Raw genomic sequence first — 14,268 nt, forward strand, 5'->3', positions numbered from 1 at the left:
AGTACATGATTATGTTAGTTATTATGTTAGGTTAGTTTGAGTTATCCTGATTTAATACAGTTAAATTAGATTACTTTTTGAATACAGAACCTTTCATAGTTACACTTGTTGTGTCACACTAAACAGAGTAAATCTCTATTTTTACTGATTCAGCAAGTCTGAGTCTACCTCTACCCCCTTCCTAGCCACTCTGGTCAGGCTTCCTCACAATCTTTATCAATGTTTGTTGATCCTCTTTAATTTCCCAACAAAAAAAGTTTATACTGTACACCTTAAAAATCCCTTTTGGACACTTTTTAAGACTCCTACCACTAATGTCTTCAATTACATGCTCTATAGATTTTTTTGACACTCAAAATATTCCATGTTGATAAAATAATTAAAATTCCTGCTGCTGTATGTACCCAAGCAAACTAGTGAAATAAATCACTCATATTCTGAGGTATGAAAGTGAAAAATGTCTTCTCCTGCAGGCTGCTGGGACTCTGTTAACTGTAAGTCTACACTGAGTGAAAATCTGTGGGGGTACTGTGATGTTATGCTGGCAACATTTCACTGCCCTGAGTTTATGTAAATGTGTACAGAGCTGTTTACTGTTCCGATTTCCAGTATTTGGATAGGTAATTACACACACACATACACAGGCAGAGAGAGAGAGAGAGAGAGAGAGAGAGAGAGAGAGAGAGAGAGAGAGAGAGAGAGAGAGAGAGAGTCCTCCCTCCTGTTTCCTGTCTTGTGTGTGTGTGTGTGTGTGTGTGTGTGTGTGTGCAGTGTGTGTGTGTGTGTATGGATGGTTCAGCAGTGAGTCTCCAGCTGCTGAGCGGAGTGGAGCGGACACAAACCCGACTCATTCCTCCACTGGACTGTGGTTTAACTTTACTTTGAATCTGAATGAGAATCTCTGGGGCAGAAGACAGAGCAACATGAAGCGACAGCGCGGTTCTTTATCTTTACTGGGAGCTTTATCTATATATTTCGTTACGGCGCTGCTGGAGCCCGGAGCTGCCGGTGAGTTACGCGTAATCTTAAAACTTAAAACAGCTCTCTGTGCTTGTTTCTGTGCCACCGGCTCACCACACTCATGTCCTCTGACAGTTTCCGTGTATTTAACCAAAACTTGAAGGTTGTAGTTGTTATGAGCATGAGAAAGTTTCCTTTCAGGACGTTACGCATGGCTCTCCGGAGGGCAGCGAACAGCCAGGCGCAACAGGTGACTCATACAGCGGTCTGATACACAGCTCAGCTATGCTCCTCACTGCTGACTCCTCTTAACGTTACCTAACTGTTGTCTCTTGTTTAAAGCTGCACATGTGTTTTTACACTTGTGAGAAAGTCATTTTTTTCGTTATCAGGTCACCACAGCAGCCTGATCAAGACTTTATTTTTTTTAATATAAAGTATGAAGAATTTAATGGTTAAATTAAATGATTGTTTGAATATGGTGTAATAATCAACTCAATATCAACCACTTCCACTGCAGTAAAGGTTCAATGTAAACAACATCTCAAAAAACACAAACCAAAACGATTCATCTTAATATTTCCATGAGATTTGTCAAATATAGTGTCATTTTCATGTTTGAGGACTTTTGGGGACAATTTTACACAATGAGATCAGCTTACATGTGACATAGAGTCTCAGCATGTGTACACAGTTGTATAATGACTGCTGTGACTCTGGAGGAGCTTCTTAAAATCTAAAAAAAATAACTGATGATGTATCTTGGAGGCAAATTATTTAACAGAAAGCTTGTGTTACAAATTTGGGATGTGGAGTATAAAAAAGTGTAGACAACACTACTGGGTTGCATTATGGGAATTGTAGTATTGTATGATTTTGAACATTCTTTTACTAAGTCTGTGTCCTGTGAGTCTCCCAGCTTTCTGAAACTTCACTGCTGAATCATGTAGTTGCTCCTTTAAGGTTCTGCTTAGTCTTGCAGCATCGTATTTCTTCTGTATCAGCTGCAGTTCTTTATTGCAGCTACATGATGTTAAGACTAAGGGGAAGGTGTCTTTTCATACACATTTCACCCCAAATTAAGCCTGGCATGTGTGTTATCAGTGTAAACTTTGGGGATGGGATATCTACTTGAATTTAAAACAAGGCTCCGTGCATGAGAACCAAGTTTGGGTGCACAGCTGTCTCATTCGTCCATACGTGAGAATTAAACCGCATGTAATGAAAGAAACACATAGTGACAGAAATGTTTTTGTGGTAATGTTGTTACGTCTCTTTGTGAGTCATTTGAAAGGCAGCTGTCCACTTTCCCTCCTGTGCACTGTAATTCTGTGTTAACAGTGGCGGTTTGAACTGACTTGGCTCATCTCCATGTGTCATATAGTAAAAGCAAGAAAAAAAAGTCTGAACACCAAAGCTCCCAACACAGGTAGATTTGAGCTTGAAATGTCACTGGTGGTATCTTGTTAAATCTACCTGCATTGGGAGCCTTGGTGTTTGGACTTTTTTCTTGCTTTTACAGATTTATTATTTGGTCCAGCACCTGCTTTCTCACACCAGATGTGGGCATCTACCACAAACTTTTTTTTTTTCTTTTTTTACATCTGTCACATATCGCTTCCTGTTTCAATAATCAAAGAGATGCCCCCAATTTTTTTGACAGGTGGTTGAAAAGCCAAATGTGCATCATGTGTGGACTTTCCCCCCCTCCTCCTCCTCTTCTTCTTCTTCCTCCTCCTCTCTTCTTCTCTGCCCTCTCTTCCTTGTCTCTCTGCCGTTTGTTCCTGCCCTCCTCCCACGGTGCGGCCTATTTTGAACCTGGAAATCCCACATACCAAAAGGACTGTGTGGTCCTGCTTGCATTGTATGTGTCACAAATAGACACACACACATACACACACACACACACACATATGAACACTGACACATACAAACTTCCACCCACAAACCCCCACGCTCCCCACAAATACGAATACACACACTTTTTACGCACACACACTCCTTGTTATTCCTCAAGTTTTGTGTAGTGTAAGAGCACCTCGGGACAGAGGAAGTTGCTCACCACTCTCTCAGCGCCTGAGCAGCTTGACATTTTGGTTATCCAAACACCGGGGCCGGACCTTGTTGTTTTGATCTTTTCTTCTTCATTTCTTTGCTTTCAATTGATGTCGATAACCATCCGCTCGCTGGGCCGTCACAGGAAGATTCCTCCTTCCTTCCTTCCTTTCCAGGGAATCTCTCCCTCTCTTGTGTCAGGGCAGAGGCCACTGTGAGCATGTGCGTTTCAAACTTCTTGAGCTTAGCCAAGACGGTGCTGGACACAAGATGTTTTGAAGTTGTCATTCAATAATGAAAGGCAAAGGAAAACAGTAGGCAGTATGTGAGAGGAGAGCTTTGACTTTAAATGGGTTAGTCCACAGAGTTGTTTGTATTTTGGGTGATTCTTTGACTTTATAAAAGAGTTTCCTTTGTATATTATTGAAGCTGAATTAGATTACATCCTCAGAGAGCCCTTCTTACTGTGAAGTAGTACATGTGTGTGGGCTCTGCAAAGCCCCGATTCCATATAGTGTTTACACTGACTTCACTGGGCTTTAGAAGAAGAAGAAATGAAAAGAGAAGAAGGGGTCACCCACTTTAACCTCACCGAAAGTGTCTCCCTTTGATTTTTTTTTACCATATTAGCCGACTTCCCCTTATACACGCTCCCCCTCTCGATTCGCTTCGCTGAATCGCCGGGTCAAAACAACAGGCGTACGGTGGCAGGAGGAGAGAAGGAAGAGAAGAAAGTTAAAGGAGGAAGCTAAAGACAAAGGAGGAATGAGAGGATTAGCGGCGAGTTTGGAGAGAGGTGGATTAAGAGGCAGTTAGAGAGGTGGGAGGATAACTTTCAGGAGCAGAGGGAGAGAGCCGAGCCTCCCGCTGTGGCAGTTATGTAGCCCCGCGCAGCCTCTTGCCAGTTGTCTCCCCTCATTTTGGTGACAGAAGGAGACCCAATAGCAAAAAGGAGTCTTATTTCCACAGCGATACTGTCAGTTTTTATTTGACTCCCAAAAAGTGTCAGCTCATTTTGTAACCTGACCTTCTGTTTAAATGACCCTGGCCTATACAGTAGTATTCCTGCCTGGTATGCAGATTTTTTTTTTTTTCTTTTTTTAAAAAACTTTTTCCATTCACATTTGAACAGTCCTGAGCCGTCTTTTCCTGTGAGCGGGTGATAAACGGCAGTCAGGCTTCCTGTCTGTACGCCCCGTCCACTGCGAGCTCACATTCTCAACGGTTCGGAAAAAGAAGGAAAGGGGGAAGACGAGAGGGGCGGAAACAGAGGATGGTATTTCAGCTGATGGGACAAGGTGCTCTGTCAGCTTTTTATATGACAGGAGCTGGAGTTTCAGAGTGGAGCTTCAATGCTGATATGCATGATTGTGCTGAAGAAAAATACAGTTTGCATTTGAACTTGGCAACAGATTTATTAGTGGATATAGGATGTGATGGGATGATGTTTTTATGGGCTGTTAAAAGGTCAAAAATGTCAATACTAAACATTTAAAATGTTTTTAAAATTCACAATCAAAGGAGTTAGATGGATATCAATATTACTCACATGTCTGCACAGTAAATATGAGGCCAAATATGTCTCAAAATGTCAAATTTAATGGCATACGTATGGGGTTTAGTATAGGTTTGTGGATTGAAAGTGATAGCAAATAGGAATGGACTTAAAGTGTTTCTGTTATTTTGACCATGTATGCATTTCCCATTATAAAAATCACATTATGCATTTTATATCATTCGAAATGTTTTGGGGCCGTTTTTATCTCTTTGCAGCAATGATTTCTTTAACATAATGTAAAAATGTACCCTTATTTTCCATTGACTCACCACCATTAATATTTAGAGGATGATGTTGGTTCCAGTCTTTACACTTTTTCTTCCCCTTGCTGGTGCTAGAAAGCTGAAGACATGTATTTATCACGTCTCCTCTTTGGTCTGACGGCCAGACGGAAGCCCGGTCACAGTAGCATGATTTCCCCTCCCGCTGTAACAGCAGCACAAAGAAATCTCAGCTTTCAATTACAGCCCCTTCAGGAGCCATCAAGAGCACGGTTAATGACGGTCCACGCTTTCCTTTGACGCACTGGGGTCACTCTTGTTTTCATACTATGATTCCTACACATGGAATTGCAGCAGGGAAAAGTTCAGTTGTAAAAAAAAAAAAGGAGAAAAAAAAGGAAAACGAGAGAGAGAGAGAGAGAAAGTCAAAGTGATTTAGCAGCTGGAATAATGACCCACATACCTCCACAGACCTTTATGCGCAGTTGCCCTTTAACTTTCTGCACCGGCACAATCTGCTGGAACTTCAAAGTAAAGGCTGTAAAGCTGCAGCCTCTAACTATCTTGATATCAGCAGCACTGTTATTTTATCATAAATCTAGAAAATATAGCATATAAGGACATTTAGGGGAGCGTTTTTCTTTTTTCTTGCTTCAAATAAACTGAGTTCCTCTAATTCTTCTAGACAATAATTGATCTAATAATAAAAAGCTAATGGCTAAATGAGGTTTTGATGTGCAATCAGTGTTGCACAACAATACAATAAAGATTAATCAGCACCATAAAAGACTCACTGGCTGCACAGAGGGTAATTCTAACCCTGTTGCTCATTCAGATCCATTCGCTCTGTAGCACTTTGCTGCACTAAATCAGCAAGATTTTATTTCTCTCTGAGGTTGTGTGTGGGTGTTAGCGCTCTGCTATTTCACGCTCCCTGTCCTGCCCCTAAACCGGAGTCTGTGTGACGGAATGTGTCTTGAAAGTATATTAACCGTGCTTCCTGTTAAATGAATAACCTGGCTTATATGAGACTATGATCAGGTGTCACATAAGCGCACGCACACACACACACACCTACACCCAGATAAACACACACTGTATCAGGGGGCGCCGGGGTCTGAAAGGAGAATCGGTGGACTTTGACGACATGACGGAGGGTAATGAGCGTTCGTGCGTGTCGGACCTGAAGCCCTCCCGTTGTTCAGTTTCACCCGTTTGACTGCAGACGTGGTGCCGTGTCAGTTGATGCTACGATAGCACAGACTGCGCCTCATGCAGATGTTTTGTCTATGTCTTGGGTTCAGACTGTTGTTGTTGTTATTTTTGAAAGAGAGAGGCCTTTCTCTTCATGGTGATGTGGTTATCTGCCATATCAGACATCCTTCGTTTCTAAATCTGTAGAGTGTCTTAAGTCAAAAGATGTCTGAGTATGTATTTCACCTGCATCTCTGACCCATATCTTTATCTTAAGAGTTCGCATTGAACCTTTTAATGCTGTTGATACTGGCGAAAAAACCTAAGAAAGGGCCAGCTGATTAGGATTTAGTACAGCTTACTAAAATTGACCTGACAGTAGTTCAGTCAGAGCTGTTGCATTCACTGATCAGCATCAGCAGATTCATTCATGCCTCACAATCACTGGCTCATTCACCAGCAGTTTGGCTCCCAGCTGACGAGCAACATCCAATCATATTAATAGTCGCCGTAACCTGACACTTTTCTCTATTACGCCACCCATCATTGCCATCCATTCAAACCAGAACTGTAGGTAAGACTGATGAAAATGGGACAAAGCTGGAAGGAATTCAAGGTCCTGCTCAGTGAAGCTGAACCAGGGCAGATGCTTGGCGACAAGGAGGCTTAAACTCAGACCTCCCAGCTCAACGAGGGTTTCCATAGCTCTGGAACCACCCTGCTACACCTAAACCCTACTGTATATACCGGCGTCTTCATGCCACCCTGCAAGTCAGGATTATTTAAACACAAAAGCCCTCATGGAGCAACTCATCCCTTCCTGCCCTTCCTTCCCTTTCTAGCTTAAAAAACATAGTTTAAAAGGCATTGTTTAAGCTGTGCAAACTTCAAACTCACACAGGTTAACGTGGCTTAGTTGGGTTTTTTTTTTTCCACAGTCTCTCCGAGGCCAGAAGTCAGGGGGGCTTAGAGGCAGAGAGGCAGGTCTGAACAGGTTGGGAGATCAGAGAGGCGTAGGCGGCTCGGGTCGCACTAGGGAGAATGACAGGGATAAGATTTGACTGATTATGCAGCCGGCCCACGAGACACGCGACCTACTGTACCATAGGCAATACCTTCCAGGCTGCCAGAGTGATGATATCTGGCAATGAAACCTTATCTGAGGACTGATTATCCCTTTTAATAATAAAAATAAACACAGGACTGGCTGAAAATAGAAGGTGCTTGTGACATTTCTAAAAAATAATACATGACAAACAATTGTCATGTGGAGTTACCGCTTCTAAGTCTGTGCCTACATTTATAATTATCCACTGTTAGTCATGTTTTTTTGTTTTTATTCTTGGGAATCTTGTGAGTCATTTGTTAGATGGATTCGACTTCACACTTTACGCATCTAAACATTCATCTTTCACACTTTCAGGAACCCTGCAGCACTCAAAACAGTAAAACAGATTAGCAAACACTCCACAGTCTATCTTTGATGCATAAGTGAATTTTTAAAAAGACGGAACTTGATTTATTGCTCCTTTCAGAAAATTGCTTTTTTTTTTACAGTCATTTTAAAGGCATTGGTTATGTTTCTGAAGTGGTTTGATCTAAGAAATTGCTAAAACTTGGCACAGTCATATTGATTCAGCTGTGGTTGTCTGTGCCGGTGGTTTAGTGTGGTCGTGGCCTATTTTTGCATAGCTCGATGGTTTCCTTTGGCCTCTTGGAGTATATCTGAGGTGGTCGATCTAAGCACAGGCAATGCAACTCAGTGGAGGTGTTGACCCGGTTGCGGTTGTCTGTGCTGACAGTTGTTTATGGCCCTGACCTGGTTGGATCCCGGCAGCTGATGGTGCTGTACAGTGTGGGATCATGGCTCCAGTATAGGGCTTGAAGTAGCAAACCTGTGTCTTCTGTGTCATGATCTACTGCATGACTTCTGACAATCTTGCCAACCACATCATCATGTTCACTGCCTCCGCTTACTGTTGCTACGCCTGTCAAGTTTTCCCTTCTCATGCAGCATATAACGCAGTTCCAGTGGTAATAGTGGCACATTAGTGGCACCACTTGAAACTCTAAGTGAATTTTGAAACAGTGGGTTTTTCGGTTCATACTTCTCATATCTAGCCACTGAACATTGATTTTGTCAGCTAAAATGACGATGGTCGTAGCTAATTAAACTTTAGCTCCATGAGTCGATTAGAAAAGCAGTCTCTGGCTAATTTGTAATATTTTACTAAATATTGTACTATTTTAAAATGAGAACCCAAAGCGGTCTTAAATACTGTGATATATAATAATATAATGAAATAAAGCACTTGTGTATACATACACGATATTGTGCTAAAAGACAGAAGCTAACTAGCAAAAAGGGCGGCAAAAAGCTAGGATGGTAGCTTTTTTTTGGGTTGCATTACTTGTATTGTTAATATCAGACTATTTTCATTCTAACATAACCCTGTTTAGACGCTTAACTTACATACTTGGACAAGCAAGAAGTCAGATGTATGTTTTATTGTTTGTATTATCATATTTGTTCATATTACAGTATTATTGGTTTTGGACAGGCTTAGAAAAGGAATTGCAATCCTAACTCTTTATAAACATAGTATTGCTCTAACTGCACCGCTTCAACATGTTGTGAAATCAAATGCTTGACAGGCCTGCCTCGCCTTGTTACAGTTGGCGATGATTGAACATTTGCTTTTGGGGGGATGGGGGGGTCAATAGCGGGGCAACAATTGTAAAGTTTTCACTCAAAGTGGCTCTAAGGAAAACATGTGAGATTTCTCTCCTTGTAGGAATATGTTCAGTAAATGTCACTGTTGAAACATGAAGCCAGCCTGATTGATGCTTTTTGTGTGTTTTCTGCAGGTCTGCCCCAGTTATTCCCCTTACATCAGCTTTGTAAGTTTTGTGATTTGGAGCTTTCCTCCTGTAGTGGTACAGGAACCTGCATGTCCAACTGCTCCATCACATCCACCTGCTCATTCGTCACTGAGGTCTGTGTTGCTATCTGGTAGGTACCTGAGAACAGAAAAAATGCCTTCATCATCTCACGGATGGGATTTATTACATAGCTATAACAATGAGTATGCTGTTTGTTCATTATATTTCTGCTCTGTCTGTCTCAGGAGGAAAAATGACACCAGCTTCTCCATTGAAACGCTCTGCCATGACGCATCCAAGCCACTATACGGCGTCATGCTGGAGGACTACAACAGCACCACCTGCGTGATGACGGAGAAGAACACAACGAGTGGGATGGCTCACTTCTGCTCCTGTACTGAAGAGGAGTGTAACGACAGAGTGTCATTCTCCCCCAGTGAGTGCATTTATTTTAACCATGGATCAAATGACTAAGCGTATTGTGAAATGGGTCACTTGTAGTAGTGATCCAACCCACAGAGAATTACAGCTGCAGTTCCCTGTCAGCTCTATGGAGCATTTTTGGCATCTTTCATTCATTGTTGAGGTTTTGCTACCCACAATTACTTCATTAATTTAGCTCACTCCCAGCACACCCTCGTTAACTTTGTTTCAAATGAAGCAAGCAGCTGTTTTTAGTGACAAAGTTATGATAAACTCATTGCACACTACCTGCAAAGGACCAAACAACTGAAAAACACAGTAAGTGACCAGCTGAGGAACATAGTGGAACATTTAGCATCTAAAGAAGCCTCTACCACCTCTCCTTAGGAGGTGATAATATGTCCCTAAATGGCCAAAAATGTAAATGAATACAGGATTAAAGCTGGTTATTATATCACCAATAAAAAGACCAAAACAGCCATAAGACTATAGGTTCCTACTGAAGATGTTGATCTCATAGATGTATAGTTTCATGTTTTAAAAACACAATTTCTTACAACGTCTGGACATTGTAGTACAATTGTTACCCAAACAGCAGCAGATTGTGCACTTGTTGGGGACTATTTTCAGCCGTGGATTAATACACATTCGGTGCACTAGTGAGCATTTATTGCATTTAGTGGGATTGAATCCAAATAAAGTATAGTGTGCTCAGAGGAATTAGACATTATCAGGATCTGAATGCACACACAATACTTCAAGGGTCAATTAAATGACAGTATGAACCATATGGAATATTGCTAGCCTCATCCTTTCTAAAAAATAAAATAAATATGTACAGTATATTTGTATGTTCACAGCCTGTTCTGAATGTATTTGACGCAACTGCCTGCACAGGAAGAAAACAGACCAAACGTGCAAATCACACCCACGTTTGCACATCTGTTGCTGCATGACTAACCATCTATAAAATCAGTTGGTTATCAGTTAAGGCAGCTGTACAGTTTATCAGAAGCCACCAAGCCTAGCAGAACAATATGCAGTCCTGCCCCATATCTCAGCTGTAAATGAGTAACCAAGTGTTTGCTCTGTCTGTCCTTGCCTCTCGGTTCCCTATAACTGTAAGTAAACTCTGTAACTGTAAACCATCCATCATCGCTTCTTTCTTTCACTCATCAATACATCATTATTCCTCTTCACGGTCATCTTCATACCTCATCATCCTCCTTCCTCTCTGACTCTGACGCTTAAAGGTGTTCACATGTATGACAGAATTCTGACTTTGTTGTGGGCGGGTTTTTTTTTTTTTTTTTTTTTTTTTTTGCACTACTGTTTGTGGTCTTGTGGAATGACTGCAGAATGCACCATCATCACAAACAGGAAGTGGAAACCTGTTTGCATCACACGTAAACATCATTTGGGGGAATCCTCAAGTGTGGTCGCTGACAACGCAGCTGGGGGCGTTTCTACACTGCATGCGTGTTTTTTGGGCTGCTGGTTCATGCAGTGCTGGGAAAAAGAATTTGGGTGTCTGTCTTTGCCTCTGCATGTGTGTGTGTGGTTGCGTAGGGCAGCCACGCTGGAGAGCTCAGACACATGGTTTCCTGTCTGTGTTTAACTCAAATCAGAAACATCTCCAGCACATGGTGAACAGGCCCCGCAGATACAGAACACCTCAGTAGTGAATGACAGTGAGGTAGACTCAGTGGGTTGTTCTTTGGGTTAGGTAATTTATTCTCTTTTCTGTGTTACAGTATAATTAAAGCAGATTACATTCCTCCTTTTTTCCCCTCAGCCCACTGATTAAACTGTAATGTTTATGTGTCGCACATACTGTATCTTCTGTAAATAACACGGGAGGTTGAAGGGTGGCCATTTTAACGCCTACGGTTGGACAACATCGCTGAGAGATCAACATTCACTGACTGAACTGCATTTCAAACAAAAGGCATGTTTTGTCACTTTTATCTAGTGGTATCAAGCTATGCAAAAGTTAGATTTTATTATCAGGGTTTTGAGATATCTGTCTCCAAGGTTACTGCCACCACCCCTGGGGCCTGATAAAAAAGCAACCAGTGATCTAAATCTGAGGTCAATCTAATGTCAACTAGTTTTTAGATTAGATAGGTTTGTGATTGTTTGATAATGCCTGGTGCCACCCAAATACAATGAAGGTGAGTGGTGAATTTCATTTGTGGTGATCACAGCAGTGAAAACATTAAGTCATATTACTTCATATAACTCTAAATAATCCACAGATCTCACTGCAAACAACTTTTTATTGGAAATACTGCTAAAAGAATAAACCCTATTAGTGCTGTGTATCGTTAAAAAAATGACAATACCATTAAAGTGATACCGATACCAACTGAGTACTTAGTAGTTTAGGTGGCATCTTGGCTGCTGAACTGCTAAGCACGCTAATTCAAATTCACCGCGACTTCACCACCACAGACGGGTTGTAGCTGCTGTGGCAGTGGACCAATCACGTTGCATTAAATCAGAGAACGCTTGCGTTGAATGGCTGTGAGCAAATCCATATAAATAGTCATATTTTCTAGCTCTGGGTGCAAAAAGGATCGATTGCAGGTATCGATTAGCGGGAAAGGTTTCGATACTACTTGGTATCGATTCGGTCGATACCTTGAAGATATTGAGTGCTGATACCCAGCCCTAGAGCCTATGGATTATCCTGAGAAACAAGGACATGCAGCTTTTCAATTTTATAAATGTTGTAATTCTTAAAAAAATATTTATCCAAGTTATGCTATCACCACACACTGTTGTGTGAAATGCGGTTCTTGAAGGGGTCAAAGGTTAAGTAGGGTTGGTGGTCTGGTTTAGGGGCCATGCAGGAGATGAGGGGTTTTCTTACCTCCATCGTTGCTGTTTGTACAATGTGGTGTGGTTTCCTTGGAGGCTGAGAAAAGAGCCGGTCCTGTTTTTGAGTGTTTGTACTTTCTGCATTCAAAGCGACCAGGGGACTTTCACCTACAGTGTCATTTATCCACGCTGTGAGCGCCACACATCAAATTCTTCTTAACTGCATCGTGTTGGGGTTGAGGCAGAAGTCTCACAGCCATAACACAACATAAAACCACACCTTCCTGTATGATACTGTACAGTAGATACCATTAGCGGTAACTGAGAAAGTCTGTGTCTTGTCATTTTAGTGAACCATCATCTCTTAATATATACAAATAACAAGTACATATTCACCACATACACCCTTCATTACTCACTACACGAGCAAACTGCACACATTAGCTATAAAACTGACACATCAAAAGTGGCACCCTCGCTCTCTGCACCGCCCTTTATAATTGGCATCTTTTGATCCTCACTTGCCTCACTTGCTTGTGGTGATGTTTCAGTGTCATGATAATGAACGCAGCTACCAAATGATCCTCTTTGTGACACATTTTAAAGAATTTACATGCTACGATTATTGAAATAGGGATGAGGGCAGTAAATTAGCTGTGATTGAAATATGCATAGGCATGAATCGCACTGGTAGTGAGGTTCAATAGGCTGTTCCGTGCACACAGTTTGCTGGAATTCTGACATCTCTGACACTGCACGCTGATCTTCCTGTTATTGATTCCATACAGGGGTCGACAAGACAACGCTGGCCTAAGAAAAAAAAAACACTCCAAAAAAACAGATGTACTGTCACAAGAAAGTCCGGGAACAAAAAAACAAACAACAACACAGCACTTCATACTGAATTTGGCAATCTCAGTAGCTCTATTAAGGCTGTGTACTTTAGTCTGTTTAAATTATAATCCATCTTTGTGTTTGTCTGTCTGTATCTCTTACTGGAACACACACACACACACACACACACACACACACACACACACACACACACACACACACACACACACACACACACACACACACTCTGGCCTAAGGGTAAGGGTTGTGGTTCCTTCCTCCCATTGAGGACACATGCAGCAGGAAGTCCCTGTTTGTTTATTGGACCAGTGCCATGGGTTATTCCTCCACAAATGCCTTGCATTGTTCTTCCCCTGCATTACATTCTTATGACGTTCCCAGTAATAGTGTTTTTGCATGTGGTTTGTTGCTTGGGAGTCACACTTGCGGGTTCTGGTGTGTGTGTGTGTGTGTGTGTGTGTGTGTGTGTGTGTGTGTGTGTGTGTGTGTGTGTGTGTGTGTGTGTGTGTGTGTGTGTGTGTGTGTTTGTCCATCCAAACATGTGCAGCAAATGTCACTCTTGAGGCGGTGAACATTGTGATCCCACAGCGGCAGACACAAACAGGGCTTGTTGTGGTTTGATGGACAGCCGAGTGAAAGCCTGTTAGATAATCAGACGGGGGGGAAACATGGGCTGTGTTGTCACTGTGTCAGCGAGGTGATAACATTGGAGCCGCTGTTTATCAAATCAGCTCAACGCTGGATGCACAGTTGTGTCCAGTTTAGAGATGTAGCTATTGAAAAAAGCTATTTTTTAAAAGAATAAGTTCAAAAAATTTTCAAGTCATGTCCTAAACCAGCAGTGAGGTGTCCATATGGACATGCTGTATTCACTCCTCCTGTTCATACTGATTATTAAAAGATCTCCTTCTTATGTGCTTTCAATGGAAGTGATGGAGGACAAAATCCACAGTGTGTCCACACAGTCATTTAACAGTAGATGATCAGCTTCTATTCAGCTTCAGCAGTCCGAGTTAGTCATATCAAGTGATATCTGACACATTTACAGTCTTTTTAGCATCAAATTCACTCTTAGTGTTTCCCTGTTGAGCTGTGGTGGAAGTCTAGTAACAAAAAGAGGAATGTTAGCACTAAAAACACTGTAACGTTGAAACATAGAAGACTTGATTTAACTCATTTGGACGAGTGAAGCTTCATATCAGCTTCAGATCAACTTTTAAATACATTTTTGTGGATTTTGTCCTCCGTCACTTACATGTTAAGTGCATTATGAAGGGATATTCTAATGGTCAGTAT

The 14,268-nt window shown here is 41.7% G+C and overlaps 1 protein-coding gene across 1 annotated transcript in view; it reads left to right on the forward strand.

Annotated features, from left to right (window-relative positions):
* Window positions 1-797: 797 nt before the first annotated feature.
* tgfbr2b (transforming growth factor beta receptor 2b) overlaps window positions 798-14,268 on the forward strand; it is a 38,448-nt gene continuing 24,977 nt past the window's right edge. The window contains exons 1-3 of the mRNA XM_062422749.1: window positions 798-1,008; window positions 8,857-9,001; window positions 9,117-9,307. Of these exons, the coding sequence (XP_062278733.1) occupies window positions 924-1,008; window positions 8,857-9,001; window positions 9,117-9,307 (421 nt within the window). The 5' untranslated portion in view covers window positions 798-923. The remainder of the gene's footprint in view (window positions 1,009-8,856; window positions 9,002-9,116; window positions 9,308-14,268) is intronic.

Source organism: Scomber scombrus, chromosome 7, assembly GCF_963691925.1.
Source record: "Scomber scombrus chromosome 7, fScoSco1.1, whole genome shotgun sequence".
Taxonomy (NCBI): Eukaryota; Metazoa; Chordata; class Actinopteri; order Scombriformes; family Scombridae; genus Scomber; species Scomber scombrus.